Raw genomic sequence first — 16648 nt, forward strand, 5'->3', positions numbered from 1 at the left:
AAGCGTGGATAGGATCTAAGTGGGATAGTGTGATCCTTCCACACGCTACGCCCTCTCAGTGAGAATCCGCGCTGCCAGGTGAAAAGAAGCGTTGATTGGCTGGACGTGTGTCGGAGGAAGCACGTGATAGCCTCCACTCTCCCAGACCGACTGGGGGGGGTAAGTGCGCAGCGACCAGGAAGGGGATTGGGAATTGGCAAAAATGACTAACATTGGGATGGGAGAAATAGGAGGGGGAAAAAGATTTAAAAAAAAATTATTTACCTTTTTTCAACTGCAAAGTAAAACTGTCAACATGTTTTATCTAATAAAATAAAGTTCAGTCTGTTCATCTCACTTTAATCATTTTTATTGCAGAACATGGTATTTTCTCAAGCAGACTGATGTAATCTGTGTTGCATGTAACTGACAAACTGAACTGTTTGTATTACATGTGTGTGTGGACTACTGTACTATTACAGGTATTGAAATGAACAATGCAACTTCTTTATACAAAATTATTTTTTTATTTATTTATTTATGAATAATTAAATATCGATACTTGGCGTCCCTGTATCGATACCGTATCGCCACGCAAAGTATCGCGATACTACTACGTATCGATTTCCCCCCACCCCTAATAAAGACACTATGGTAGTAAGTCATACTGGCCAACAGTGTATAGAATAGAATAACTTTCATTATCCCGAGGGAAATTTGACACTGCAAATCGCTCAAACATTTAGACAGAACAGGTCACGAATAACGACCAATCAAATTGCCTAAGAATAGAATAAAATAGAATAAAATATAAGAATAGAATAGAATAACATACAGTAAAAATATACTGAACTCTACAGTAGGTGAAATATTGCAAAGTGCTGTTTCAAAAGTAAGAGTCCAGGAAGATGGTAACTGTCACTCTGTGTTCAGTGATGCAGTGACTGAGGCACAGTGATGCATTGTATAGTCTGATGGTAACTAGTAAGAGTAGGTACGGGATATGTACAGATATAGATATAGTATCTACAGATATGTAAAAAGGATTATGCGCAGGATTATGGGATATGTAAAAGGATTACACGACTCTCTCAAGCCAGAAACCAGAGAATCGATACTCAAAAAACCATGCAATGTCATCAACGTATAAAGTCTGGAGCTGCTCCATTGACAATGAATGGAAGACTGATTTTGTGGACCCACAGAACGTTTGTTTGACTTTGTATACTCAAATTACCTTTTTATTCTTGTTCTGAAACTGAAAATGTACCCATATAAACAAAACATTCCCCTGTGTGCTCTTGTCATCTATACCATCTCTCCCAATTAATTGTCTATGGAGTGCTGTGGGAAATAACTGTGAATGAACACTATATTTATTTTTGTTTATATATGCATATATGGTGCATCCTAGCAATAAGCATGTTCTTGCAGCAGCAGTAGTAGCAATACTTGCAATAGGAGTACATATGATCTGCCTCTCTTGCTATAATGTAGTCCAGTTTCTGAGTTATTGGGTCCGATGCTCTGAGAGAGATTCCTTATGAGAGGCGATGGATTAGTAAGTGATCCACTAAAAGAAGTGAGGAGGGAAAATGGTCAAATCTGCTGAATTGAGATAGGAATCTTAACGGGGAGAATAGAATGTGCGGTCAGTGGTGGTGGTTGTTGTTGTTGTCGTTGTATATTCGAGAGTTTTCGACATGGACAGACTTGAAGGAACACGTGTCTTCTCCAGAGTCGGACAAGAAGGTGGATACTCATTTCCTCTCAGTAGAAAGCTATCCACCCCCAAGCTAGCCTAGCTTAGCACAAATGAATGGAAACGGATACGGATCAGCTAGCCTAGCTGTTGGCCAAAAACACCTCCCCCAGAGTTTTAAGCTGGGCTAGTTGAGCTGTATCCGCTTGCAACTGGATAGCTTTCTACTGAACGCACGGAGAGGAAATCTGTATTTATCTTATTGTCTTGACAACGGAGAAGACATTGTACATATGTCTATACTGAACACTGTGACCTCTATTTTTACTTCTATTTTACATGCTATACTATTTTATTTCATACTATCTTGTCTAACACAGTCTCTGGAGCGAAACAGTAAGAAGCATTTTGTATAAAAGTATTCTGTACTTCTGTATGACAACTATTAAAGAAACTTGAGAAACTTGAAGCGCATTTCCCATAATGCTGACATGTTCCTTTTAGCAAACGAGCCTGAGATATGTTGTGCATTTCATCATACTGTCTTATTTATTATACTACAACTCTGTACATACGTTTGATTACACTACACGCAGTTTGATTACACTACACGCAGTATTACTCATTTGTAGGGATGGGTATTGTTAGGATTTTATCGATACTACTACTCTTATCGATGCTGCTTAACGGTTCGGTACTTTATCGATACTCTTATCGGTTCTTTTAGATTATTATTATTTAAAAGAAAATTTATAAATTTTGTAAGGCTCTATCTGTACTTGATGTTTGTTTGTTGTGTTGCATACTTGAAATAAACTTCAATCAAATCAAATCCCCCCCCCCCTCTTAAAAACAAAAACCTGTTTAACCTAGCCATCTATAAAACATGCTAAAACTGTGAAACAAATGTCCTACTCCCCTAAAGAAAGAAATGCATAGCAAACATGACTCAGTTATCCAATAGTGCTGCTGCTTTTTATTTTGTTAAAATCTTTTGGTTAATAAGACTAAAAGACTACAACGATTTCATGACTGCTTCCTGTCCTCGCATTTCCGGTTAACGTTACATTTTCAACAACAGATTGCTGCTAATTAAACACTTCATGGAAACGGAGTAACGTTAGCGTTATGTCGAGTTCATACGTGTAGAGTAGTATGAACTCGACATAACGTTAACATTACTCCGTGTCCACTGTTGCTGCCACTGTTGCGTCGCAGATGGATGGTACACTCTGTTAGCTCCGTAGCTAATCCGCTCATAGACTACCGATAGCAGTACCGCTAACGTCTGAGTTTATCAATACTCCGGTTTTTTCTAATTTAGTACCGGTTCCCGCTTAGAACCGGGTTTCGGGGGGGCATCCCTACTCATTTGTAGATTTTGTACAGAGTTTAATCACATGTAGATTGTATATTGCTGTTGCACTTTATTGTTACATCTGCACTCTGGTTGGATGCCAAACTTCTTTTTGTTGTACTGTACTTGTGCAGTAATGCATACCGGTAACTTGTAAGGACAATACATTTGAATCTAGGGCCGACAGTGGCTCAGGAGGTAGAGAGCAGTTGTCTGGTAATCGGAAGGTTCCTGGTTCGATTCCTGCTTCTCCTGGGCAGCACATCGAAGTGTGCTTGAGCAAGACGGAGTACAAGAGTACATTTGCACTCTGGTTGGATGCCAAACTTATTTTCATCTTGTGCTGTATAATAATAATAAACTTTATTTGTATAGCACTTTTCATACAGAAATTGCAGTTCAAAGTGCTTCACAGCAGTAAAACACACAGGCATAAGCGAGCATAACAAAGATAGAGGTAGCATCCCAATAGGCCTCTCTGTTTACGGTTTCATTCAGTAATACAAATAATAAAATAGAATAGACTGAGTAAAAAGTGTGATGAAATAGTTCAATAAAAATATACAATAACATTTACAACAGCATCGCTCATAACACTTAATAGAACAACAGAGCAGTGCATCGCTCTTAACACTGAGTTTCTTTACAAAGTTCAGTTCTAAATGACCTTATAGAACAGCAGAGCAGTGCATCACTCTTAACACTGAGTTTCTTTACAAATTTCAGTTTTAAATTACAACAGAGCAGCGCTCTTAAAATCTCATTTGAATCCGTCCACCTCTTCGTAACCCTTTCACTACCACACTACAGAACCCTTTACTATCAAACTGTCTCTAGTGTGATAGTAAAGGGTTAACCTTCGTAGTGGTAGTGAAAGGGTTAACCATTCGGTAGTGTGATGGTGAAAGGGTTAACATTATGTATTGTCGCAGTGAAAGGGTTAACCATTCGGTAGTGTGACAGTGAAAGGGTTAACATTCTGTATTGTGACAGTGAAAGGGTTAACCATCCGGTAGTGTGGCAGTGAAGGGGTTAACAATCTGTATTGTCGCAGTGAAAGGGTTAACCATTCGGTAGTGTGATGGTGAAAGGGTTAACATGCTGTATTGTCGCAGTGAACGGGTTAACCATGTGTCAGTGAAAGGGTTAACATTCTGTATTGTCACAGTGAAAGGGTTAACCATGCGTCAGTGAAAGGGTTAACGTCCTGTGTCTCTCGTCTTCTCTCCAGCCGCCTTCCTCACACAGACGGTATGTCTGGATGACACAACGGTCAAATTTGAGATCTGGGACACTGCTGGCCAGGAGCGGTACCACAGCCTGGCGCCCATGTACTACAGAGGAGCCCAGGCCGCCATCGTAGTCTATGACATCACCAACACAGTGAGTCACATGGTCTATGACATCACCAACACAGTGAGTCACATGGTCTATGACATCGCCAACATAGTGTGAGTCACATGGTCCCACGGACTCCCATCAGCCCGGGAGTTGACCCTTGGCTCACCAGCCTGGGTTGATCATTACTTAATATCGCAGACAACCAGAGACCTTTGTTCCTGTAACTGTAAAAGTCATATAGATGATTTAAAGTTTAAACGCGTATAATTCTTTATTGCCTGTATTTATGTAACGATGGGGCATACAGACCCTCAGCTGCACCTTTGTTTACACTGTTCATTTTTCTCACATTTTTATATTCAGATCCAATTTGATTGCCTATATGTATGTCTTTCTACTATTACCTGTACATCCCCTTCCCCATGCTGCTAGAATTCATAAAAGTAATCTATAAAGGAATATCTTATTTTATGATGAGATATTCCTTAGGGGGTAGGGCAGGTATGGGCAGGGTAATAGTAGAAAGACATAAATATAGGCAATACAATCCGATCTGAATATAAAAATAATAATAAACCGAAAGTAAACCGTGTAAGCAAAGGTGCAGGTGAGGGTCTGTATGCCCCACCAGTTATATTGTACACAATAAATATAGGCAATACTAATTAGAATCTGAATATATACTAATGAATAAAAATAATCTGTATACATTAGGGGTGGGAATCACCAGTTTCATCACGATACGATACGATATCGATTCTTTGGACAACGATACGATATTTGCCGATATCACAAAGTCTGCCACGATACGATTCGATTCGATTCAGGTGCCTGCGATCGATATGAGACGATATTATGTGCCCATTTAACACAATCAGTCACATTTAGATCAACAAAAAAAAGGCTACGGAAATATCAATTGACGTTTTTATTTTTGAGCTCTTTCAGACATTTAAATGAAAAACAATCTATTGTTTTTAATACAAATAGACCTCCTGTTCACTGTAAAGTGCCACGTTTTTATATATTGAGCTTTAAACTTTAAGTAAAATGTTTTGGAACTCACAACACGCAAGCTAAAACCCCTTCCTCTCCCAAACCGTTCCTACAATTGTTTTATGTTGCATGATGATCATGTTTAAATATCAACATTATCTGTCCATCCTCAGTAAATACTATCAATATAATAATACTCCTGACATCATCTGGTATTTTCCTACACACACACACACACACACACACACACACACACACACACACACACACACACACACACACACACACACACACACACACACACACAGAATGTCCCCTCTCCTCGCTCCGTTTCTCTCTCTCTTAGCTTAGTTAGCTTAAGCAGCTAATGTAACGTTAATTTAGGTCTGCCCACGCGACGTGGGCATAAAAGAATGGCGACGATGCAAAGCATGTTAGATGCATTTGACCCGTTGCGGGGAAAAAACTGCACAGACTTATATCGGGTCTCAAAATAGACGACTGAAGCCCTGCTCTCGCTCTGCTGTACAGAGCTACACAGAGTTACTGGCCGCAGGGCGGATATGACGTTGCCGTCGCCGGATTTTCAAAATAAGAGTATCGCAATATGAATCGATCTTTTTACGTTGCATCGATCCTATTTGATTATTGATAATAGATCGATATATCGATCTGGATCGATGTATCGACCCACCCCTAGTATACATAAGGTACCCTAACTGGCATCAGATACATTGTAGTCTGTGCAGGTTAGGTGGTAAGAGGTTAGAGGTAATCATAATCTTGTTTTATCAATGTTTTATTATTATGCTTGTTGTGTGTCTATATATATATTAGTGCTGTCAATCGATTAAAATATTTAATCTGATTAATCACATGATTGTCCATAGTTAACTCGCGATTAATCGCAAAAGTTCTCATTTAATTTTTTTTTATCTACCTTAAACAGATCTTTTTCAAGTTCCAAGTTTTAATACTCCTATCAACATGAGTCAACAAATGCTTGCTTTATGCAGCCATTTAACACAAAAGGATGACCCTCATGCATTGCAAATTTGCATCAAATTCAAAACAGTGATGCACAAAATAACTTAAAAGAAAATAATAATTTAAAACAATGAATAAAGTGTGCATGAAATAATAGGTGAAAGAAAACGTTAGGAACTTGTTACATTCACCCACACAAGGGCTGAGTAATCACCCCCCCCCCCCCCCTCTCTCTCTCACACACACTCTCCCAGCTCTCTTTCTCATTCAAATCAAATTTATTTGTAAGGTCCGACAACACGTTAATGTCCCCATAGGCCGGACACGTCTTCTTTAAACAAGTCAAGAAGAAACATCACAATAAGTCAAGAAACAAAACAAGAACACCATAAGGTCCAACAAATTTAAAATAAATGCAAAATAAATGAATGCAATTCAAACACTCCCAGACATACCCCACGCGAAGGTAAGGAAAAACTCACTAAAACCTAGCAATAGGAAAAAATGCACCACAGGCAATGTGGAGGAGAGAAACCTTAGAAGGGCCAATTCAAGGGGGGATCTCCATTCTTAGATGTCGGTGATAGTAGTGTTGCAGACTGACAGTTGGTAAGCATGCACTCATGTGTGTAGTGAAACACATGAGTGCATGCAATAGCAACTGAACATTTAGAAAATGTTAAGATGGAGCTGATAGTGGATCTATTTGAGGCACAGGGGTGGCGCAAAGAGGGTCGCGTCCTCCCCGTCTTAATCATGGGACGTTCAACACTCCGGTCATAACTCCGGGACAGCAACTTGCAGGGAGACAGGGAGACGGGACAGGCGTTAGACAGCTTGCGTGATTGTAATGGGCGGACATAGCAATAGATACAAGTGGTAAGCATATATGTGAATAGAATAGATGTATGAAGTAAGCATATTAAGTGAATAGAATAGAAGTACTTAACCCAGCAATGAAACCACGTTGACAGACCACGGACAGAAGACGGTAAGAAGCTGATCATGGTGGTGCACGTAGAACAGTCACTGCAATCTTCCTCACCTGTCTCACCCCCCCTCTCTCTCTATCTCTCACACACACACACACACACACACACACACACACACACACACACACACACACACACACACACACACACACACACACACACACTTCAGAAACAAACATAGTATCAATGAGAGCATCAATAATACACCTGAGTGAAGTCTAGTAAAAAAAAAAAAGTAAAAAAAAAAGAATTCTTAAAAGTTAATCGTGAGTTAAAAAAAATAGTGGCGTTAATAGAATTGGGCGTTAACGCGTTAATAACACGTTAACTTTGACAGCCTTAATATATATATATATATATTAGTGCTGTAAATAGATAAAAAAAGTAACTAATTAATCTCTCAATTTTCTGTAATTAATCTAGATTAAAAATCGATTTTTTCTACTTAAGACCGAAGCTTGTAACAGATATTTACTTGAATAAAATCATGGAATTAATGTAGAATCAACACAAAAAGTATATTTAGATTCAAAGTCTATTTTAATAGCTTTCTTTGAATACAGTTTCTCTCCTGTGAAATACAAATGTTCAAACCATCAACATTGACTCACCTAGACCTCTTTCTTCTATCCGTGGCGCTAACAGAAATAAAAACAACCCAGGCCTATGTTAAAGTGCAGATTGGCTTAGAGGACGATAATGTCTTGTATGAACTACCAGTAATATCATATTAACAACAAAAATGTGTTCCATCTTCATGTCAGATGATTTTCAAAAAGGTGCATGAGTCAATGCAAAAAAAGAACAAGCAAAGCTACTGCTGAAAGTTCAGAACGTTGAACATTTTTCACTCTATAGATTAATATAGATTTTTTTTTAATGCTTTAAATCATTTAAATTAATCTCAAGTTAAAGCATTAACTTGATTTATTTATCTTTCTCTCAGGATACATTCACACGTGCAAAGAACTGGGTGAAGGAGCTCCAGCGACAAGCCAGCCCCAACATCGTGATCGCACTGGCGGGAAACAAAGCAGATCTGGCCAACAAGAGAGCTGTAGACTTCCAGGTACCAAGGAGTTGTACCACTGTACCTTATTCTGACATCTGATTGGACCATTTTCACAGGCAGAGGGGGCAGGGGGGTTATAATAATAATAATTTATAAAGCGCTTTTCAAGAACCCAAAGACGCTGACAATGAGCAAAATAAATGAACAGAGAAACAAAGAACCACAGGGAATAAGCAACAGTATGAATATGCAGGACATACAACCACGGGTAACAAATACAGAGTCCAGTAGGGGAACAGTCAGGGAAGTAAGGGAACTGAGGAGAGGGGGGGGGGGGCAGGTGAGGGAGAGAAAGTAGGGAAGGGTAGGTTGGAGGAGGGTGGTTATGGGTAGGGAGGTTGTATGCTTGGGAGAACAGGTAGCCTGAATGCCTTCTACAACATAACTGCATTTCCGCGTCTCTGATTGGCCTGATTGGTCTGATTGGTCATTTGACGCGTATGCCCAATCGTGGGACCGCAAGTTTCTACAATGGTTAAGCTTAGGCGCTCTTTCGAAGTAGGTTAAGGTTAGAGTTTGTCTTAGAGCATGGCGATAGAACGCCTGCCCTGATTCCGACGGTTAAGCTTAGGCACTCTTTCAAAGTTGGTTATGGTTTAGGGCTGGGCGATATGACGATATTATATAAATATCGGGTACAGTTCATTAACGATACACTTTTTTAACGTATCGTGGATATCGTGATGTTTTGCCCAAGAGGATTGTGTCGCGTCAATCTGGTCCACCCCGTTCAAACTTTTGAACAACGCCGCTCCCACACACACACTACTGCATCAAAGTTAGTTAGTACTTATGATTAACAAAGGCATTCGTTTTGTGGCATCAACATTATATAGTTACACGTTATATAGTTACACATCAGCGTATTTACCCAAACATAGCAACGTCCGATGATGACATAGATATCAAGCGTTACTGTTCATATCTCAGTCCGTGCCGAGTTGTGCGTGCCCATTCTGCGGTCTGTTAATAAAGTTTTCAATCAGACAGATGTATGGAAAGGCTTTTATTATAACATTTGTTGCAGTAAAATCATTATGCCTCGTTGTCATGCTGCGGTGCGCTAGTAATCACTCGTCGGCTGCGGTGAGCTGTTGTTGTTGTCGTTGAGCTGAGCTCTCGTTAAAATCAAGGAGGGCATTCAGGAAGTAAAAAAAGAATAGCGCTGCTTGCCGATTGGTGCTAAGAACAGCAGGGCGGGTACAAGCGGTGTGACGTAATTGGCAGACTCGACTGTCAATCAAAATTATTATGTTGCCGGCTGAATGATTGAATGAATGAACGTTATTAACGATTGCAGAATGGGTACAATACAGTACAGCTCAATACAACAACAGTGGACTGACTGGAGGATGAAGACCAGAAAAAGACTTTCGGCTTTTTTACATAAGGGTCCTCCATTTTCAATTCATCAAAACATTTAGAGACATACAAATATACAGTAGTTTCATAAAAATGCTAAAATCCTATTGATTGATTTAAAACTTTATTAACATATTGCAGAATGGGTACAGTACAGCTCAATACATACAATTGTTAAGGGGATGCAGACCAGCGAAAGACTTTCGTCTTGTTTACATCAGGGTCCCCCATTTTCAATTCATCATATTTCATATCTAAATCATATAATATCTCATTGCTAAATATATGCAATATATAATCTAATAATCCAATAATCAAAATCTAATATATAATATAAAAATGCTAAATGCATGGGTATTTTATTTTGTCTTTAATGTTAGCTTGCAAACTCAAATACTGTCTTGGTAAGCCTCATAATGAATTGTTTGGGGAAAAAAAGAAAAACATCGTGATGCGTATCGTGTATCGCCGAAAGGTCAGAAAATATCGTGATATCATATTTAGGCCATATCGCCCAGCCCTATTATGGTTAGAGTTTGTCTTAGAGCATGGCGATAGAACGCCAGGTAGTTTGCAGGCTGTTAGACCCGGTAATAGGCGCAGAACTTGCTGTCCCACGATTGGTGCACATGTCACATGACCTGGCCAATCAGAGCGCAAAACTCTAACGCGGAAATGCAGTTCCGTCGTCGAAGGCATACACGCGAACAGGTAGGTTTTGAGTCAGGGTTTAAAGGTGGAGAGTGAGGGAGAGTCGGAGGGTGTTCCAAAGTCTGGGTTATGTTTGCTGTCTTAACAGCAGATGAGATGAAACTGGTCCTGTCTGTGTTAGTTAACACAATGGCGCCCGACCACGGAGATGTCTGTGTTTCGAATCCAACGGTTGAGGACCAACCACGGACATGTCCGTGGCAAGGTTGTTTTGGCTTTTATTCAATTTTTTTTTTTATTGATATTTTTCCCCCTCCATTTTCCTCCGATTTTTTCCCATCCCAATGTTAGTCGTATGCCAATTCCCAGTCCCTTCCTGGTCGCTGCGCACTTACCCCCCACAGTCAGATCATCTGGGAGAGTGGAGGCTACCACGTGCTTCCTCCGACACACGTCCAGCCAATCACCGCTTCTTTTCACCTGGCAGCACGGATTCTCATCGAGAGGGCGTAGCGTGTGTGAGGACCACACTATCCCCCTCAAGTCCTATCCGCGCTTAGCAGGCGCCCCGACCGAACTGTAGGAGTCGCTGTTTACAACGACCCGGACCCACCCCGCCAGCTTCTCCCACCCTCTAATACAGCCAATTGTATTAGTGCAGACGGCCAGCCAAGCTGGTGACAACCCCGGAGCTGTGAGCTGGATTCGAACAGGCGAATCCAGCTCACAGCTCCGGGGTTGGTGACGAACGCAATCTCCGCTCGGCCACCTAACCGCCGGCTTTTATTCCATTTTAATAACCTACTCGATGTCACAAGCAGCACTGCAGAAGTACCCTACTCTTTGAATTAGAAAAAGTGCATTACCAGCCAGATCCTCTTAGGGGCGCTATCTCAATAATGCAGTGTTCCCTGTGGCAGAAGTTGTCTTGTTTTTTCTGGATCTCCAGTGTAGTTTTCTGCTTACATGAAGCGATTCCTATAGCCTGTTACACGGAATACGTTTTGGGACGCGGATTTCAATGTGCAGTAAAGGAATATATCATCAGCCAATGGACATATCGATCTACCAGATGTCGATCGATAACTGGGAAATCCTTTGTGGGATCCAAACCGGCCCACGGTAAGATCTTTTTCACGTAAATTACATGCTGATTAGACCTTGTTATGATAGCCATTCCACCCGATCAGCGAATGTGGCTACTGAGGCTAACGCGGGTATTGGTAATCAATAATCAGAAACGAGGTCCCCCGCCCTTTCATGCATTCATGGTGGACCATCATATCGATCATATGCAGTTTGAGTTTTAACTGTAGCTTCTGTATATCCGAAATGCCATTGGATTTAACGTTACTAGCTTAGCGGCCTGTATCTCGCCTTCCAGGAAATATACTAGCCGAAATCCCTTATAACGCTTATATTCAAGATGCTATCAAATGAGAACGTATTGATGAGAAAATTATTTCTTTAAGCCATTTTGAAGGGACGGTTTATGGTCTCAATTGACAATGAGAATGGACAGATGGCAATACTATAAAGTATAGATTTAGCTCTACAAACAGCCCCACGGACTATGCAAGTCTGTTTAGAAATGCTGGCTGTCTAGAGTGATTTTAGACGGATCCAAATGGCCCCGAAAGTGTTAGTTAAGGAGTTTAACAGCAGAGGAGATGAAACTGGACTCCTGTCTCTGTTAGTTAAGGAGTTTAACAGCAGAGGAGATTAAACTGGTCCTGTCTGTGTTAGTTAAGGAGTTTAACAGCAGAGGAGATGAAACTGCTCCTGTCTGTGTTAGTTAAGGAGTCTAACAGCAGAGGAGATGAAACTGGTCCTGTGTGTGTTAGTTAAGGAGTTTACCAGAAAAGGGGGTGAAACTGGTCCTGTCTGTGTTAGTTAAGGAGTTTAACAGCAGAGGAGATGAAACTGGTCCTGTGTCTGTTGGTTTTGAACACAGCAGGTCTCCTGCCTCCTAGAGGGCAGGATCTGAAAGCAGGTGCTGTGGTTATGGGTTTGAGTCCCTCGTGATCTGACTATGCTTTCTGGTCAGTCTCTGGATATTCAGATCAATTCCAACCAAAATCTCCTCAACCGGTCCACCGTCGAGCGAGTTATGTTTTTAGGATGCTCGATTTGGCCTGTTCTCTCCCGGCTGCAGTACAGTACACCAGGGCAGAAAGAAAATAACATGTCTGAGGAGTGGGGAAACATTTCAGGCATGTATTATCCCCCAAAAAACTAGCTTTTCTTATATAGTTGAATACTTTTCTGTTGCTTCAAAACTTTTTTTTAAACTTTTTTTCATTATGTCATTTTGTAATCAGTTTTTAGTCTGCTTTTCCTGTTTCCCTTATTTTAACTAGATTTGTATCACGCTGATTACTTGTTTTATCTTTGTTTTATACCGTATCGTACTCAAGTAAAAGTCTTTGAAAAAAAGGCAAAAAAAAACATCTGAGTAAAAGTAAAAAAGTTTCTACTTTTAAATGTACTTAATCAGAAAAGGGTTTTACTTTTACTTTTTAGTACTTGTCTATTCTCTGATAGCAGGTGTTTAATCCAAGATCCCTGCTTTTTAGTCTTGCACAAGGACCAATCAGCATGGGTATACTATGGGCGGGTTCATTTTCCATTGATGGCGATTTGATTGGCTGTTTTTAAATAAAGTGCGTCCGCAGGATTAATAATCTTAACGTTAGTTCGCCCAGAGAAACAAATATACTAATTAAAATGGTTGGACCGGTGAGATTTGTACTTTGTAGGTCTGCATTTTAAATGTAAGGAATAAAAAGTGTGTTTTTTTTCTCTGAAATGTAATTGAGTAAAAGTACAAGTATACAAACCTAATAATACTTGAGTAAAGTACAACTCCCCAAAAACAGTACTTGAGTATTGTAACGAAGTACACATTTAAAACAACAAAGTTGACAAGTGCTGTACAAGTCCACAACATAAGATGAAACATAAAACATTTAATAAAAGCACACAACAAAAACAGTACAATGTGTCACATAAAAAGACAGGTCTCTCAAAAACGGTTTAAAAACCAAAAGCCAGAGCAAATAAATGTGTTTTGAGGCGTGATTTAAACACCTACAGAGTGGGGGCCTGCCTAACATGCAGTGGCAGCTCATTCCAGAGCTTTGGGGCTGCCACTGCAAAAGCACAGTCCCCCCCTAAGCTTCAGCCTGGAGTCTGGAACGGCCAAGAGGAGCTGGTCAGAGGACCTGAGGGACCTTGGGGGAACATGGGGTTCCAGCAGGTCCGAGAGGTAACCCGGTGCCAAGCCGTTCAAACATTTAAAAGCAAACAGTAAAACCTTAAAATCAATTCTAAAACGCACTGGAAGCCAGTGGAGGGCAGCCAGCACAGGGGAAATGTGCTCCCGCTTTCGTGTTCCCGTCAGCAGACGGGCAGCGCCGTTCTGCACCAACTGCAAACGAGAGAGGGATCTCTAAGTATCTAAGATGCTAATTCATCTGTATCTGGATAACCAATGATCGGATTTTGTCGAGGCAGGTAGCGTTATTTCGGAGAAATTGATATCTATATTCTGGTGTCGTTTTCGCCCACGAAAAATGGAGGCTCTAATTATTATTATTTATAGAGACTATCTAGCAATAATAATTATTACAGCCTCCATTTTTTTGTCTACACCAGACTATAGATATCAATTTTCCCGAAATAACGCTATACCTGCCTCGACAAAATCCGTGCATTGGTTATCCAGATACATGAGTTATCATCTCAGAATAAGTGCATTTGTATGGGTTTTAGCTTATCTTTTACAGCTTACGTTTTGGGCAATTATTAGAGGCATAAATGCATTCGAACAAGAAACCAATGTATAGACATAGCAATGGCAAAAAAATTGCCAGGCCTAATGCGAGCCAGGTAAGTCTTGGGCTTGTAACTTGGCTTCATCTCGAAGTTTCCATCCACTGAGCCGTGAGGCTCAACATGCTTGTTTGGTTGAGGTCTGAACTCTCCAAATTGCCCATAAATATCGTTTTTGTGGGTATTGTCCAGTTATTGCTGTATGTTTTTATCTGCCCAAAATTCAAGCAAGCATGAAAGCATTACAGTAAGCTTGCACACCACGCCCCGCTCCGTCGTCGGGAACGCTGGTTCGCACCCGAGACCACCTACTCCAGTGGTCCAGGTTTGGAGCGAATCAGGGGGGGGGGGGGGGGGGGGGGGGGGGTGGCGGCGTTCTCGTTCTCGTCACACCCTATTTTGGTGCGATTGCGCTCTGATTCGACCCTGAATGGCTAGTGTGAAAGCCCCCTCAGTCTGTATGTGTGGGAGGAGGAGGTTCTCTGTGGCACGGCTGCCACCTACAGTGTGAATGGGAATCGCAGAGCAGTAGCCGACTCTAGTGCCTAAAACCACAACTCGCTCATCTCTCAAACCCCACCCTCTTCTCTTGATCCTCCAATCACGGCTGTAGCCATGAGATATGTCAATTGACATGATTTTGTCTAATTTGATCTCTACAATGCCGTATGATAGAAAAACAGGGTCTAGGTTGAACATAATCATCCTTTTTAATTGGAAAGCTTCCCATCTATCTCTCTCCTCTCTGTTCTATCTCTCTCTGTGTTCTCTCTCTCCTCTGTTCTCTTTCTCTCCTCTCTGCTCTCTCCTATCTCTGTTCTCTCTCATCTCCCTCTCTCTGTTCACCCCCTCTCTCTCCTCTCTCTCTGTTCCCCCCCTCTCTCTCCTCTCTTTATCTCTGTGGTGGATCTGTGTGTTTCTGAGGTAACCAAAAAAATGTCTTGGGGAATGGGAATAAAATAGCTTTAAACGTAACCGTATCCGTCTTCTCCTTAATGTTTCAGGAAGCACAGTCGTATTCAGATGACAACAGTTTGCTCTTCATGGAGACCTCAGCCAAGACTGCCATGAACGTCAATGAGATCTTTATGGCCATAGGTAAGTTATCTGTGATACCATCATGGCAGAATGAAATGGGGCATCCTGATGGCCTTGGGATAGAAGCTCCTGACCGGAGTCTCTCTGCACTGGCCATTAGGGCTGCACGATTAATCGTAAAAAGAAAAATCGCGATCTCGATTCATAGACGTATGCAATCTCATTTCTAAATTATGACGATTCTGATGTATTTGCATTTGCGTCAAAATGGAGATCAGTTGCATTAAAACACTGGCTCCTGTTCGCCCTGAGCTGACTGACGAGAGCAGCGTGTCCCCGTGCACGGGCGTAAGAGAGGAAAAGAGACTTCAGTTATTTTGTATGTTACTTACAAGAGACTTAAGTTTAAGTCAAGCACTTTCATATATGTTGTTTAAGTCAAGCATTTTGATATACGTTATGTTGTTTGTTTAAGAAAGACTGCAATATTTTTTTTATAAAAAAATATATATATAAGAATCGTGTGAGAGAATCGTGATCGCAATTCTTAGGGAGAAAAATCGTGATTCACATTTGAGCAAGAATGGTGCAGCCCTACTGGCCATGCAACTCCTGACCAGAGTCTCATGGCTGGTACAGAGAGACTCAAAACGAGCTTCTATCCCCAAGTCATCAGGATACTCGATGACTATGCAACACTAACCCATCCATTCTACATTCATTGCACACAGATCCACATGCACACACTCACCTTAAACATTCACTTAAAGGGGACATGCATTGCTATTCCTAGCACTATTTGGGCAACTTTACACAATTCCTGAGAGTCTATGGAACACCTCTGTAAGGTTTTATTCAAAAAAATGTATTGTTTTATATTTCTAATCAAGTACTCAAAAGCATAATTTTTCTCACTTTGGATTTCAGGCTGTGTTGGACTGGCTCCGCCCATAAACACTTTGAGTGACAGTCATCCACACAGTCTGCGACTGGCAGACAGACAGAGAGAGAGAGAGATTGAGGGGGATACTAATTAATTTCGCCACGGGGGAATCCATTGGTAACTTGTTTCAAATGACAATATATACCTCTTTGATTATTATTATACGGATCAGAATACGGGTGTGCACGTGGGAGCATGCACAAAGATATTACAGTGATATGCTGCTCCCGAGTCCGACTGCCTGCGAGAGAGAGAGGAGAGAGGAGAAAGGCACGGAGCACTGTGTAAACAAAGCTGCGTGTGTGAGATAAGACGGGTCCCCTTCTCTCTCTCTGTCTCGCTCCCTCTCGCTCTGCATCTCCCGTTTGAGGAAGTGTCGGGTTTCACTCGCGCT

At 41.1% G+C, this 16648-nt stretch overlaps 1 protein-coding gene across 1 annotated transcript in view; it reads left to right on the forward strand.

Annotated features, from left to right (window-relative positions):
* rab5c (RAB5C, member RAS oncogene family) overlaps nt 1–16648 on the forward strand; it is a 69034-nt gene that overhangs the window by 47845 nt on the left and 4541 nt on the right. The window contains exons 3-5 of the mRNA XM_084329711.1: nt 4270–4421; nt 8301–8423; nt 15278–15371. Coding sequence (XP_084185837.1) covers nt 4270–4421; nt 8301–8423; nt 15278–15371 — 369 coding nt within the window. The remainder of the gene's footprint in view (nt 1–4269; nt 4422–8300; nt 8424–15277; nt 15372–16648) is intronic.

This window comes from Notolepis coatsorum (genome assembly GCF_963971535.1).
Source record: "Notolepis coatsorum genome assembly, chromosome: 14".
In the NCBI taxonomy this organism is placed as follows: domain Eukaryota; kingdom Metazoa; phylum Chordata; class Actinopteri; order Aulopiformes; family Paralepididae; genus Notolepis; species Notolepis coatsorum.